Source organism: Lytechinus variegatus, chromosome 8, assembly GCF_018143015.1.
Source record: "Lytechinus variegatus isolate NC3 chromosome 8, Lvar_3.0, whole genome shotgun sequence".
NCBI classification, from domain to species: domain Eukaryota; kingdom Metazoa; phylum Echinodermata; class Echinoidea; order Temnopleuroida; family Toxopneustidae; genus Lytechinus; species Lytechinus variegatus.
The window spans coordinates 41,632,760-41,648,679 of record NC_054747.1 but is presented as its reverse complement, the minus strand read 5'-3'; the positions used below and the strand labels follow the sequence as shown (position 1 = coordinate 41,648,679).

The following is a 15,920-nucleotide window of genomic DNA, read 5'->3' as shown; positions in this document are numbered from 1 at the left end:
AAAAGGGGTTACATGATACATCTATACTTATAAGACCATCATCCGAGAAAATCATGAATATTGCAATGTTTAATGTCATGATATACTGCTCTACCATATAAACATATAAATTAGGAATAAAAGAATTCTACCTGTCTTCATATCTTTTAAATATTTTTTCAATTGCCATTGTGCATCTTGCCCCTTGAAAAAACTAAAAAATGATCCAACCCTTTCTTAAGAAAAAAGTATTTTTTCTTTCCAATTTTTATTCACTTTTAATGGGAATTTAAACTTTTCTTTGGTATCACAAGAGCGACTAAAAATATATACATTGAGACAAGAGGAAAATAATAATCAAATTTTGGAAAAATTGATCTACCTCTTTTGCATATTTTCTCTTCAGAAAAGTTTGTTTGCGGCAAAACCATTCTGAAAAATCTTTTTTTTTATTCTCCCATATTTCAATATTCTCATGTGAAACTAGATTTTCATGATGTAAACATAAAATTTGTTATAAAAAAATCTGCCTGTCTTCATATTCTTAAAAAGATTTCTATAAAAAAGATATACCTTTGTGGATATAGCCCCTTTTGCAAATAAACTAAAATGGATCTAACCCCTTTAAAAAAGGTGATTTTTCTTGGCCATTTTTGTTCACCTTTTTAATGGGAATTTCAACTTTTCTTTATTATTATCTTATTTACTAAATCTATACATTGGGACAACAAAATCAAATTTGATGAAAAATGGATCTTACCCCTTTTGGTATTGAGCTCTTTAATTACGCATATGGGGGGAGGCATAACCCTCAAATGTTTTTATGTTGATTATATATCTCCTCGAGAAAAAAAAAGAAAAATCTTTGTCTAGCTAGGCATGCAAAGACCGTCGATTCCAAAGGTCAAGTCCACCTCAGAAAAATGTTGATTTGGATCTGTAGAGAAAAATGAGACTTTTCTGGGAAGCACTGTATTGCTGAAAATTTATCAAAATCGGATGTAAAAAAAGAATTCGCTTATTTTTCACAAAATAGTTATATGCACAATTTAATCACATTCAAATTACATAATCGATGATGTCCCTCACTCACTATTTCTTTTGTTTGAATTATACAATATTTCTATTTTTTACAGAATTGACAGTAATAACCAACTTGACTGAACCATCAAATGTATGGTAATTCCACAAGTTCAGAGAAAAATAAAACTTTGTTTCACAGGAACTTGAGAAAATTAGAAAATTTCATATAATGAAATACAAAAGTGATTGAGTGATGTCATCAGTTTCCTCATTTGCATACTGACCAGTATGTGCATATAACTGTTTTGTGAAATTAAGCAAAAGTTAAAACTTTCATAAAACTTTCTTATTTTACATCCGATTTCGATGAAATTTTATAGCGTTATGTTTGTTGGATTTTTCTCTTTTTATTCAAATCAACTTTTGTTGGGGTGGACTTGTCCTTTAAAAAGCAGAATTTGAATTTAAGAAAATTAAGAAGGCAAAATAAGAATGCTGGAAACTACATGAATCAAAATCGCATGGAAGATAATTAAGTTATGACATTTAAAATTGCATATGCACAAGACATGAAATACAAGATAGTGAGTGGGTAGCTTTTCCATCTGTACGGAGTTCGTATCTACACTGTTTTGTAAAACTGTTTTTTAACATCAGTTTGATGATTGGACTCTCTTTAATATCTGATTACGCAAATGAATCATGTTGCCATATGCAAATACTACCGAGGGATAAAGCAAGGATATATACATGAGATGGGGCACATATCCATTGGGGTGGGTCGGAAGCACCCCCCCCCCATTTTTTCTTGGGTTGCAAAACACCATCTGGATATAGTTGGTTCAGGCATATCCCCTTTTCATGCCATTGTCTTTAAGTGCGTTTGTAATTTTATTCAATATTAATGAAATGAATTTTTGTTGTATATATCAACCAATCATCATTGAAATAAATGTACATGCATCTTTCTCAGCACATTGTCTCTCTGTTCTAATTATTACCAAGTCAACTATTTCTACTTTCTCTCTCTCCCTCTCTCTAGTCTCTAGTCTCTAGTTCTCTCTCTCCCTCTCTCTAGTTCTCTCTCTTAATTTACAGCCACAGACCCTTGTTTTTCACATACTGCATAATGCAGAGTCTGAAGTAGTGAGACTAGATTCACTGTGGCTGTAGTCCTCACTATATAGGCATGTATGATTGGTTAAAGCATGGACCCTACTGAGGTGTGAAATACGAGTCTGTGCTAGTCTGCTGGGCAAGCCCTTTACTAGAGTTAAGAGTCTGAATGTACAGCCTACTCATGCCTTGTGTCCAGAAGGTATGGAACAGCAAGTTTTGTATGTATTAGGCCTAGTCTTTGCGTGGAGACACACTTGTTGATCAAAGTTCCAATCAGGGTCTGTGCCTGCAGACTAATTCAGTGCTTGCAGAATATTTCTCCCGTTCCACCCACCTCTAATTCTCTCTCTCTCACACACACAAACAGCATCACATCCCTTACACACTCTTACTTTCTGTGAATAAGCAGATTGGCTTAATTTCTTTTTCGAATCTCAATAAACCAGTATGAATTGATTTGAATCTTACATTGTTTAGCATCATTGATTTTTATTTATAAAAATCAAATTAAACAAACATTAAATAATAATATCTGTTGTCTGATCGAATTAAGTAAGGGATTCTTAAGTAAATTGTCAATTCATCCACTGCCATCTCGTCCACTCACTACATGGTCTACCTTCATAGTCTAATGCCATTCCGTCCATCAACATTTTGTCTAACAACCGTTTGGTCCAGAAACCATTTCGTCCAATCACCATTTCATCACTTCGTCTAATAACCAGTTGGTCTAATACCCATTTTCTTTTCATTCATTTCGCCAATTAAAACTTTTCCAATTAGACCAAATGGTTTATGGGCTAAATGGCTATTGGACCAACTGGTTATTAGACGGAACGGCATTAGACTACATGAAAGTAGACCATGTGGTGAGTAGACAAACTGATGACAGACCAAATGATAGTACACCAGTTGGTAATTAGACGAATTGGTATTAGACCAACTATTCGTGACATTTTCCCATAAAACACCTCCGATAATGGCATAAACACCACACGTGTTATGCTAACCAAAATTAACCTATCCCACCCTACCCTTGAGGTACCATTATATGATCGTGGGGAGGGGGGAGGATAAGCACAATATCATATACAATTTATCTATATACATACTCAGAAAACACAGAATAATGATGAGTCTGACTAGCTCTTGATGTCATCTTTCTATTTATTCATATGCTTTTAGTGATGCTGGTCTTCATCAGGTCAATAATAATGATAATGATGTCAGTAACACTAAAAGTACAACAAATGATAATTACTATAATAATGATAATAATAATAATATAGGATATTTATATTGCGCACAAATCCACCTTGTTAGATGATCCTATATTACCCGGCTAAGCTAGCGCACACAGCTTTTTAAGGAATTACTTCCTACCGGTACCCATTTACCTCACCTGGGTTGAGTGCAGCACACTGTGGATCAGTTTCTTGCTGAAGGAAATTACGCCATGGCTGGGATTCAAAGCCACGACCCTGTTTCAAAGTCCGAAGACTAATCCACTTGGCCACAACGCTCCATAATATAACAATATCATTAATTTAGCAGCACCTGTCAGAAATAATTATAATACATAATAATAAGTCCCCTTTCAGTATCCAGTGCATTTTAAAGAATTAATCCTGCCTGGAACTCAGGCATGATTCACCTCACCTGGGTTGAGAGCAGCACAATGTTGGCAAATTTCTTGCAGAAGGAAAATACCTCACGGCTGGCATTAGAACCCTCTGATTGAAAGAAGTCATAACCACTCAGCTGCGACATCCCCACAATGAACATTTATATAATTCTGATAATACTGGCTGGCCTTGAGGGGAACATTTCACACAACAGTCTCTGGCAATGTGGGTCTTTTACCACACAACACCTTAAAGGGGAATGAAACCTTTGGAACAAATAGGCTTGTGTAGAAACAGAAAAATCAAAGAATAAGAATAAAGTTTGAGAAAAATCGGACAAATAATGAGAAAGTTATGAGCATTTGAATATTGCAATCACTAATGCTATGGAGATCCTCCCATTGGCAATGCGACAAGGATGTGTGATGTCACTGATGAACAACTTTCCCTTTGGTGGACTATAAAATACCCTCAAAATGTCTCTTTTTGCTTTTTCTTACGATGATACAAACTCTTTATCCATTATGTATTCTTAAAAAATATGTATTACATGCCCTCATGTAGAAAGAACACATGATCTATGGATAGATGTGATAAAAGAGGCAATTCAAGTGAAATATATACTAAAGTAATAGGGAGAGTTGTTCATCAGTGACATCACACATCTTTGTCGCATTGCCAATTTACTATCTCCATTGCAATACTGATCGCAATATTCAAATGCTCATAACTTTCTCATTATTTGTCCGATATTTCTCAAACTTTCTTTGTTCTTATTCTTTGATTTTTCTGTTTTCACACAAGCTATCTTGTTCCAATGGTTTCATTCTCCTTTAATTTGTGGCATATTAAATGTACGCAGGTAAAAAAATGCACTCTATACAATACATGTAGTATAAAAACATACCCTGTTAAGATTTGTCTTTGCCTTTAACTCATTTCATATAATCTAATAAAATTCTAACAAAAAATCTTCAAAAATTATTAATTTCCTATGCATTTCATGTTTTCTGAATTATGTATTTCCTTGTTTTTTCAAATATTTGTTTTTTGTTTTTTTTTAACTTTGTCGGGGACCCTTTTGCGATCATAAGTATTAAAAATAATTATACATTTATGTATTGTATTGACTTTGTACACGGAATTGTGGGACTGACATGCGCTTACCGGTCTCAAAAGATGCGCAAGATGGAATAAGAAAGTCAGCGAGCGGCATGGTAAAAAAAAATTTGCGCAGCGGCGTAGCAACAAAACTTGTCAAATTAACCACCCACCCCAGTTTAATCAGGGTTGATCCAAATAATGATTCCCTTTTTTCACTCTGACCTCACCTTTCACCAGTAAGCAAATGGTTTTCATTGAACAAAATATGGACTGTTTAATACTGTCTCTTTATAATTCTTTTTCATTTTCTTCTGTAGATTAAATTGATAATTTACCTTCATAAAAATCTATATGCCCATCATTTTAAACGACTGTTCAGAAGCAACTTTTCAAGGCTCGCAAAAATACTATCTCCCTGCATTTCTGTTAATTTACTTCTTTTTTTTTCTTTATATCCTAACAAATCCATTACACTATGAGCCATCAAACAAATTCATGACAGGCATCTAACTGAAAGATGGTATATAATGTACTTATTTACAGTATACACACATACGTATTGCCCGTGATGTGATAATTACTCACCAATTGAAAGAGGTTTTAGGACATTTAGTCTTCACTCTACTGAAAATTAGCTCGTTCGCATAATCATTACTTTATAGATAAAATCATTACTTTATAGATATTGAAAAAATAGTTCTTTAACTGAAAGATGGTAGCAGTATGTGCATGAATGTTCATAAACCTAGCCCTTAGTGGGGGGGGGGGGTTCAAACTTTCAGATCAGTATATTGCTATCATCCCCCACACTGCTCCGACCGGATTTATGTCAGTGACATGTAAGAATGTGAGACCTCAAATATGCTTTAGATTTGAAACTCTTTGAACAAGAAGAACATATATATGGCTTTTCTCCCATATGATTGTTCATATGGTCACTTAAATATTGTTTTTGCCAAAAATTTTTCCCACAAATGGAGCACAGATATGGTTTTATTCCAGTGTGTTTTATTTGGTGAACTTTAAGTTGCCCTGAAAATGAAAAGCACTCCCCGCACTCGGCGCACTTCCATGGTTCTTCTCCTGTATGGGTTTGGATGTGACGTTTGAGACAATGAGCTTTGGAGAATGTTTTCTTACACTCAGGACACTCAAATAACCCTTCTCTTGTATTCTTGTTCATATCACTAGGTTTTTCTTGCGTATGAATCTCCATGTGTCGATCGACATCAAATTTTCTTGTAAAATCTTCCTTACAGATGGAGCATAAATATGGTTTTTCTCCTGTGTGTTTTAGTCGATGACCAATAAGATGTGCCCAGGAGGTAAAGCTCTCGTCACATAAAGAACACTTTTTTGGCCACTCTACATCGTGTGATCTGACATGCATTCTCAGATCAGCTCTGTGGAATACTTCCTTACACTCAGAACATTCATACTGCCTTTCTTCTGTATGCATTCGCATATGAGCATTTAGCCAATCATATCGGGAAAACACTGCCTCACAAACAAGGCACTGGTACTGCACTTTTTCTTTGTGGATTCCCATATGGCTTTTCAGCTCACCAGGTGTGTGACATGATTTCTTACAAACAAAACACTGATTTGGCCTCAACAGACTGGGGTTCTCTCCCTTGTGACTCATCATAATATGGTATTTGAGATGATCAAATTTGGCAAATACTTTCTTACAAGAAAAACACTCAAGATGTGATGCCATGTGTCTCTTCAGAGCATCAGAGGATTGGAACAGCGATTCACAACTGGAACACTTATAGTACTTTTCAATGCGTGCATCCTCTTTGGAACTCTTATCTTTACTTGAGCAATGATCTTGCTTTTCATTTATATAAACCACCACACTTGATTGAAGATTTGAGTCATCATCAAAGAGTTTGTCGCTAACTTGCAACCGTTCCTCAGCGTGGATTGTTAAGTGATTCCTTAGATCGTTGTGTTTCCGGAATCTTTCCTCACAGTAGGTACATTTGTAAGACTTATCTTCCCAATGGATCTTCACATGGCTCCACCAACAATCCCGGCTTTTGAATTCTTCATTGCAGATTGAACAACAAAACTTATTTCCTCTGCTGTCTGTATTCCCATCCAATCTTCTACCATCACTATTTAATACGGAGGAACTCGTAGTAGCACTCTCTCCTTCAAGAGAGTCCACTTTGTTTGCTAAGAGAGACTCACTTGATGAGCTGCTCTCTCTCTCAGTTAAATCTGACTGGTTTCCAAGAAGGGATTGCAGTGGAACCTCCTCTTGAAGATGTTTCCCATGTGACCTGTCACATGACGTATCACCCGATATATCCCCAGTGTTTCCAGTCCCTTGAGAGGTGGTCTGAATACTTGGATTCCCACCTAAGATAAAAAGAGCAGGGAGAAACAGTGACTTACAATTTAAGATTTATCCCAGACATATTTTCTTTGAAGTTTGCTTTCCTTATTGAACCATCGATACTGACAATATGGTGAAGATGTTTAATACTGAGGAATCAATAGCTCTCACTTTAAGCTTTACTGGTACAAAGATAAAGGAGAAAAGTAATTAAATTGAATTAATTTTACAAATGTAAAATTTGCAATATTTTGTGTCAAAATGTTATTATCATCATTATAATAGATATGTCACAAACTCTATCAAAACAAGCTAAGAAAACATTTTGGGGTCTACAATCTTTATTAGTAGAAGGCTACATAAACAATATTTATCAAAACTGAAATCCAATCTAAATAAAAATTGTTAATTGCTGTAAAAACTAAACAAAAGAGAATGAAAACAAAATATCAGTGCAAATTGATACAAATTCTTACAAATTTTGACAAACAACACAAAATTTCATAATTTTTGTACTGTTCAACAGATCCCCCTTCAATTTTGACATTTTTACAGCAAAAGAGAGCTGTAGTCCAACCCCATCCCCCAGAACGAAAACCTCATGAAATCACAGTACATGCTACAAACACAAACTACAATCAGTGCAGGAGAAAAGGCCCAAACCCTAAGCCAAGGCTTCAATACCCAAGGCAAAGGCCCAGGCTCAACATCCTCAAGGCCAAGGCCCTCTCCTTAAGGCCATGGCTTTGGAAAAGTAGGCCTTATTTAAGGCACCTTGGGCCAAGACCGAGCATCAAGGCACTACAACACTGACTACAAATACAGAAACAAACCTTGATTGCTGCATAATTGTGGTTCATGCAGAAAAGATCCTTCATAACTGTCTGCAGACTCTTCCTTTGTATTAGAAATCGGGCGTTCCTCTTCAATATCAACAGGCTTTTCCTTTATAAAGGATTGGAGCTCCCTATGTACTGATGGAAGGAAGGAGTCACAACGATTGACATTGGTATGACCATCGGTGTCTTCAGGTTCTTGCTTTATAACGAACTTGAGCTCTCCTTCTGACAGAACCACCATCTCGTTTCTATGAAGACCATCACCAGTATCCTTGGTATCACAGTAATCATCACTATTGGTGTTTTCAGGCTCCTCTACAAACTTGTTCTCCCTTTCTTCTGATGGATCAATCTCCATCTCCTTCCTCTCAGTGGTATCATCATCATTCTTTTCATTGGTATAATCATCTCCTGCACATTCGTCTTCTATCTCCATGGAATTGGTCAGACAGATGGTTTCATCTTGATGACCTTGTATTGTTGATGGAGTGTTAGATTCAACGTCATCTGACCTTTGACCTTGCTGATCAATGTGCATCAGGGAAGTCTCCAATGTTGCATCAGTTTCTCTAAAATCGTGAGATAAAACAGAAAGAGAATATGGGTAAAATAGAGATCAGGGAACAATAAAAATTACACAATAAAACCAAATTGCCTTCAACAAGGCAACAGCGAAAATGTATCTCATCCACTTTCACCTACAAATAAACATGACCCCCAATAAACATGACCCCCGCAGGACTTATTAAAGTTCAATTTCATTATTTTTAGAAGGCCACTTTAGCTGAAGTCACCATGTTTACTACTGTACATGTAGTCCATAGTCTATAGAGTGCATGCACATTTCTACATTATTATGCAACTGGGCAGTTCCAAGCAAATGTGGACATTTTCAAAAAATTTACATTGGCTCTATTTCAAATCTGGATCAAATTTTTCTATCGAAACTCATATGGAATTTCATAAATACAAAAGGGGAATAGTCAGGTAGCATATGTCAGTTACTTCAAAAAATTGGCTAAGTCTGATTTTTCACTTTCATTTGATTGGTGACATCACAAGGAACAACTTTCAACTCGGTGATAAATTTCTAATGGTCATCTTGACCATGTTAGTGGTCAAAATGGGGTCATTTTTTTTAAATTGTCCCAATTCTATCGACAATATGAAAACAACAATATGAAAAATAATAGAAACACAAAATAATATTAATAATTAACCCTTACAATGATAGTACTCAACAAAGAGAGGGATCGAGAGAAGAAGCAATAACCTCCCCCCCAAAAAAGGCATCATATTATAATTTCCTTTCACCATACGACAAGATACAGTTCATTATAGAATAAACTAAGCTGATGGTGCTACAACTATTATTCTTGTGTATAAAATAATTTTAAAAAATATTGTGTCAGGGGAGAAAGAGACTACTGTCGCTGTCCTCTCGGAGATCCGAAATAGAAGCATCACCAGAAACAGGTATTTGTGGTAAGCATTTTTATACAGCTCTGTAGAGGTTAGTGGTGTGGTCGCTTCCGTTATGCTTTCTTAAATTGAGCACAAAAGGGCGCGTTACATACTCTACGTAGAAGTCTATGCGCTGCTGAGGAGGATGATGACAAATTTCCAGACACATTCCGACGATATGTGAAAGAGTCTTGCAGTAAATGACAATATATCGTTGATTCCAAGTTAAATAACAGGAACAACGGAAGGAAGATCAACACTTGGCTCGGGAGGAAAGACTGGTAAGTCAAACTCTCTTACTTTTACATTTTTATAACAAATTTTGTTTATTACTACACCTCACATACTTCTAATCCCATCCACTACCTTTTGCTGTATGGCGAATGGTCGGGGATGACGAGTGCTTTGAACTAATGGTCCAATATAAATATCTTGATTACTTTATTCTTACCTTACACTATTTCTTCTTCAAGCGCATACATGTAAGGACATGCTATGCTTTGTGTGATGCGCTATACAAGAATTGAGCATTATTAATATTTTATTAATTAAACCTACGTAGTAGGATGGGGCGTTGAGTGTCCGGACACTTTATATTTTTGAAGCCTTCTTTTTTGTCTTTGGATTGTACGCTAAAAATATGAATTCAATAGTTGTAATCATCTTCTATTTTGTTCTCTATAATATTTCCTAACATTTTGTACTAAAAATTGATGAAACTTTGCCTATAAAATTTTCCAAATGACTTTCAAAAATTGATCGTCCGGACACAAAACCTGCCTGTCCGGACACACAACTGGGTATATAGTAGTAGAATGATTTTTACTCTCCAGGAGCCGGAGCCTCCTGGCTGAGTTTGCAACGGCCCAGATGGACCTCGACACTAATTGTGTTCGGGCTGCCGCAGTAATTGTAGTGTACAGGGACTTCGGCGCGCTTCGCGGGCCCGAGCCCCTGTCCCTGGGTTACGTTGTTGTTAGCAGCGAGTGCGATTTGGTGAACCGCGATATTTTATGAGCGGTCACTTAATACTATATGGTGCAAATAATATATCAACTAAACCCAATAGGCCTACCGCATAAAATATATTTTAACTTAAGGTGTTTCTCACTTACAATAGTTCTAAGAGTAAAGACTAGTAAAAAGGATCTAACCAATGAACGTAGTGGGCAGCAACACACAATGTTATTTTATATACGGTAATAGTAATTATTTACAAATAATTTATATAATATAAATGATTGTTATTATTTAATAAATAATGATTATATAACAAATACATGTAATTGTGCTATATAATATTACATTCGGCACCTCATATGTTTCATCGTGTTCGCCTCCTGTTAGTGAACTACAATCATAGAGATGTATACTAATTAGCTTAATCTCTATGACTACAATTCATCAACATCAACACTGAACTTGAAATCATGATTTTCCCAATCCCTGGGAGTTGGTGTTGGTGAATAGGGAAATTGCACGTAGATCGTCAACCCCAGCTGTAATGCTCGGTTCAGCAGATGACATTCAACACCAGAGCTCAACACAAACCGCCGGAAATACGTCATATTTTCCGAGGTCAGTCCCAACATGCACCAGCGTGATTTCAAGTACGGTGTTGTAGCTGGTGTTGGTGTTGTCCCAACACCAACTTATAACACCATACTTGAAATCACCCATTTAGCTATAGATCTAGCCCCTTTTACAATTATGAGGCACTTTCTTAAAAAAAAATTCTTTGCCATTTTTATTCACTTTTTTAATGGGGATTTCGACGTTTTTTGGTATCATCAGAGCGACTAAAATACGCGGAAGCCAAAAGTTTTAGGGGAAACAAAATTGACAAGCAAAAAAAAAAACAGGTTAGCAACCACAATTTCATGGGGGGCTGCCAAAATTTTTTGACAAGCAAAAAAAAAGGTCATCAACTAAAAATTAGGAGGGATCGTCCCCCACCTCAAATTTAGGGGGACACGTCCACCCCATCCCCCCGCTTCCGCCGCCTATGCCTCTATTGCATATATATGTGCTCTTCAGAAGAGTTTGTGTGCAAAACCATTCTGATTTTTTTCCTTTTTATTACTCCCATATTTCAATATTCTCATGTGAAACTAGATTTTCATGATACTCTACCAAGTAAACATAAAATTTGTTATAAAAAAATCTGCCTGCCTTCATATTCTTAAAAAGATTTCTATAAAAAAATACCTTTGTGGATTTGGCCCCTTTTGCAAACAAACTGAAATGGATCTAACCCCTTTTGAAAAAAGGTTACTTTTTCTTGGCCATTTTTGTTCACCTTTAATTGGGAATTCAAACTTTTCTTTATTATAGAGCTATGTATACATTGGGACAACAAAATCAAATTTGATGAAAAGTTGATCTTACCCCTTTTGGTATTGAGCTCTTTAATTACACATATGCAGGGGGGGGGGGGTAAGTGCAGTAAGTGTATATAATTGTAGTGTAGGTAATTGGAGACCGTTAAGCTCATTTGCATAATCTACATGAACATGGAAAATGACACACACTTAAAAGTTTTTTTTTTCCTCTTCAGCAACTTCTACTCTATATTTGGTAACAAAATGGTGAACACAAATTAATTGATTAATAAGATGAGGATTAATGACGTCATCATCAAAGGTCTCTCATTACCTACGTGTGTAGGTAATGAGGGACAGTTACAAATCATGTTATTTGCAAGAAAACTTAAGTAAAAATGGGACTGTCATGCTAAGTTCAAACACTTTTCTTACAAAAATACACTGTACATGTAGCCAATGATTTTAACATCATTTTAAAACATCCACATTATACAACCTTTCAGGTGCTTGATGAAACCCTTTATGGTCCATGACGTTACCGAGGCGATCAATGTATTTTCCCACTTCTTGCCAATTCATGCCCCTAGCCCGAGCCTTAGAAATTCCTTCCGCCTTCCTGGGGACAATGTCCGGATAGCGTTTCAAGAAACCTGCCAACCAAAATCTCCCTGCCATCTTAGTTTTATGATTAAAATCATGCCGCAGGTTGTTGCCAACTGCAAACTCATACGCTAATGCACGGACGTCTTTTCTATAGATTCCAACACCTCGTGCTTCCATGTCCAGAATCACTTGGGCCAGTTCCGCTTCACTCTCCAGTGGCAAGGTTGGCTTTCTGCCTAGACGGACCGAGTGTTCGTTCCCATTCTTTGCCTCTTTCACCTTCTTTGCAAGAGTAGACTTAGGAACACCAAATTCTTTAGCTGCACGGCGTACACCCATTTCACCATTCTTGCAGACAGTAACTGCTCTGTGCATCTGGTCTTTAGAGTATGATGCTTTATCAGTCTTTCGGATGTAGTGCATCGGCATCTGTATAAACAAAAAAGATCAAAATCAACATTATTAGAACGGACATAAAACATGAAATTATTTTCACTATGCCTTATTATTTCTTTAGCCATTGAGTAATTAAAATTGGGCTACCTTTTACGTCAAGCATTGCTCATCCCTATAATTGTGTTTATTCCATTATGGTAGTAATGGGCGATATGGTTATCGAAGGGTAGAATTGTCTGGATTCTAAAGGAATTCCTAAGATTGTACGAATGCATGGTATTTTCACATCAAGCTATCAAACAATGTTGCTGTTTTTTTCTGACCGAAATTAAGGCTTACATTTACATGTAAACTTGGTATTGGAATGTCATCAAAAATAATTCATTAATAAGAACAGTATCTATCATTATCAAAATGATCAATGGTTAAAATCTTAAAAGGTAAAATAAATTTAGCAAAAAAGTTATTAAATTGTATCGAGAAATTAAAAAATGAATAAATAAATACACAAATAAATTTATAAATAAATGAATAAATAAATATATAAACTAACATAACATATTTAATTTTTGGCTTTTATTTCCATGGGGTCAATCATGTCCATAACAATTCATACCATAATCTTAAAAAATCGTAAGTGTACGAGCAAAGCAAAATCCACAACGATATTATGGACAAAGCCCAAATACAAGAATTTGACATCAAATTACATACAGCAAGACTTATTTTTAATTTTGTATGCAATGATGGAATATATACATGTAGCAAAGTTAATGATGGGTCATTCCATGCCAATTCACCCAATGAAAGTGCAATTTTGCACCCGACCCTCTCGGAATTCGTTGTAAATTGGTACTCATAAAATTCACCATGGCCCACGCACAAAACAAAAAAAATTAGTCAAATCGGTCCGTCGGTTCTCGCGCTACGGCCCGCCCTTTTCTCCTTGTTTTGACAAAAATGGGCATGACCTTCAACTTTCAATGGCCAATGTGCACGTCGTAACGTGTTGACCAATTTTCACGAAACTGGTACCAATCAAAAGGAAATTGAGAGAGGAATCCAAAACATGCATCAAATAATGTATTGGAGCGATTTGTAAGGTCGTGACCCTTGACCTTTACTTTGACCTTGAATTTGACCCCCGGACAAATAATTTTTTTAACTTGATTTTCGTGTATGTTATTTGTATGATATTGGCAAAATATGTTAAAATCAATGATATTTTATTTCTTCACCTTTTAAAACTCTTCCAAAGATACCATGAAATTTCACTCTAGTCCCACATACTGATATTCATGTTAGTAAAGTGTTCACAAGTTACATGATTTCATCCAATCTTAAGTCACAGTATGCAAACACATGAAAAGAAATTAAGCTCATCAGTTCACGAATGAAACATTATATAAATTTATACTCAAATTCAATTTAATTAAACAGTCACAATATATTTACAATTGAACATATTATGGCTATTTCATTCCCAACAAGCACAATAAAGCCACCAGCAGTCAAGGACTTTCCTGTGACACCTGCCATTCACAATAAACAGTTGGTGTCCCCCATTACCTACACACATTATTGGACTGACCAGTTCACCCATACACCACTCATTCAATGAACAAGGTTATGATATAACATTAACCTTGTTCTCACTTACATCGCCATGTGTGGCAAAATAAGGGTGGCAATTTTGGCTTATTTTCTCTTTTTCTATGGGACAAATGCTTCATTTTCTTTCAGTCAGTTTCCAATACAGCTATTCATCACAAAACTTGGCTCTTATAATGTAAATTTGATTCTTTAAATTATTTTTTCTTAATCAAATAATAGAAATTGAAAATTTTCTTGCCCTATTACTTTCCACCAATAGAGGGCGTACACAAAAATATGCCCGAAATTCAAGTTTTTGAGCGCTCTGGTGAATATAAAAATTATTCACAAGTTACCAATGAAAAATAAATTGCAACTGTATGGAAATTAGTAATTTTGGTCACAAAAGACTAAAATTGATATTTTAATGATTTTTTAAAGTGTGTGCTATCATGGCCATGTACAGACAGCATTGGCACAAGCTGTGTGGCTAGGCTGGAGATTCCCCACAGGCAGGATGGTTGCAGTGAACAAGTGAAGTGCCATACACAACACACAGTGGCCGTTTTTAGTGTTTATGATGTGGCTAGCCCACTTACAAAACTTCCTATTGGAAGTTCTTTTAAAGATCACCTCTTCACTATGTGAACACGCCCCAACATTCCTTGGCCGAATTGGCATTATCGTGATATTGGGAACCACCGTTCACTTCACACAGCAGCGCTTTATTCAGTCACACGCATGTCGTCGCACGGTTCCCTATTTCCACCTCCAAAGCTCCATTCACTTTGTACACAAGTGCGCGTACACAAATATACGAGTGGTTCCCAAAACCACGATTTGGCCAATGAATTTTTACACCAGAGCAAAATTTTAAGATGAAAATATCATACCTTGACCTATTTTGAAGTTTTTTGCTGCACTAAATGACGACCTGTATCGTAAACAAGTGCAAGCACAGTGATCTTGCAGCGCAGAAGTATTGTAGAAACTGTAGATGGCGCTATAACAACAATAGTAGCCAGGCGTGTGTGTGTGTGTGTTTGAGTTTTGTCAGACGTGTATCAATCAGATATGATTATTTACGTCTGGGACCGACCTTTAACGTCACCATCCGAAAGACGTGACCAGGGCTCGAACCTCGAACCTCTGCATCAATTTGTAACTTCCCCACAGCTTGGATTACAGGCGCATGCACGCCACAAGGCGCAGGCAGGGCAGGATAGTTTCAGCTTCAGTGGTCTCCAATTACCTACACTTACCCCTTCTCCATGTCCACCTAACTTACAACCTTGATTTAACAATGCACCATTTCATTTAATAAAGCCCTCATTTTGGATGCCCCCATGCATAAATTTTGAATCATCCGAACTTCCCCATATCAAATTTTTATCTTTTCTATACAATACAAAACAGACATGTATGTATTTGATTGGTATATGCGAGGTCATTTCACGGGAAAAGACTCTATATATAACAGTTTATTTTTCTATTTCTTTTTCGA

At 36.1% G+C, this 15,920-nt stretch overlaps 1 protein-coding gene across 1 annotated transcript; it reads right to left on the bottom strand.

The window, feature by feature from the left end:
- Positions 1-848: 848 nt before the first annotated feature.
- LOC121419753 (PR domain zinc finger protein 5-like) lies at positions 849-15,155 on the bottom strand. The gene is made up of 5 exons (XM_041614210.1): positions 15,050-15,155; positions 12,321-12,856; positions 8,031-8,605; positions 6,543-7,220; positions 849-916 (listed from the first exon to the last, which is right to left on the bottom strand). The coding sequence occupies exons 1-5, from the start codon at positions 15,095-15,097 to the stop codon at positions 849-851; spliced, it is 1,905 nt and encodes a 634-aa protein (XP_041470144.1). The 5' UTR covers positions 15,098-15,155.
- Positions 15,156-15,920: the final 765 nt, after the last annotated feature.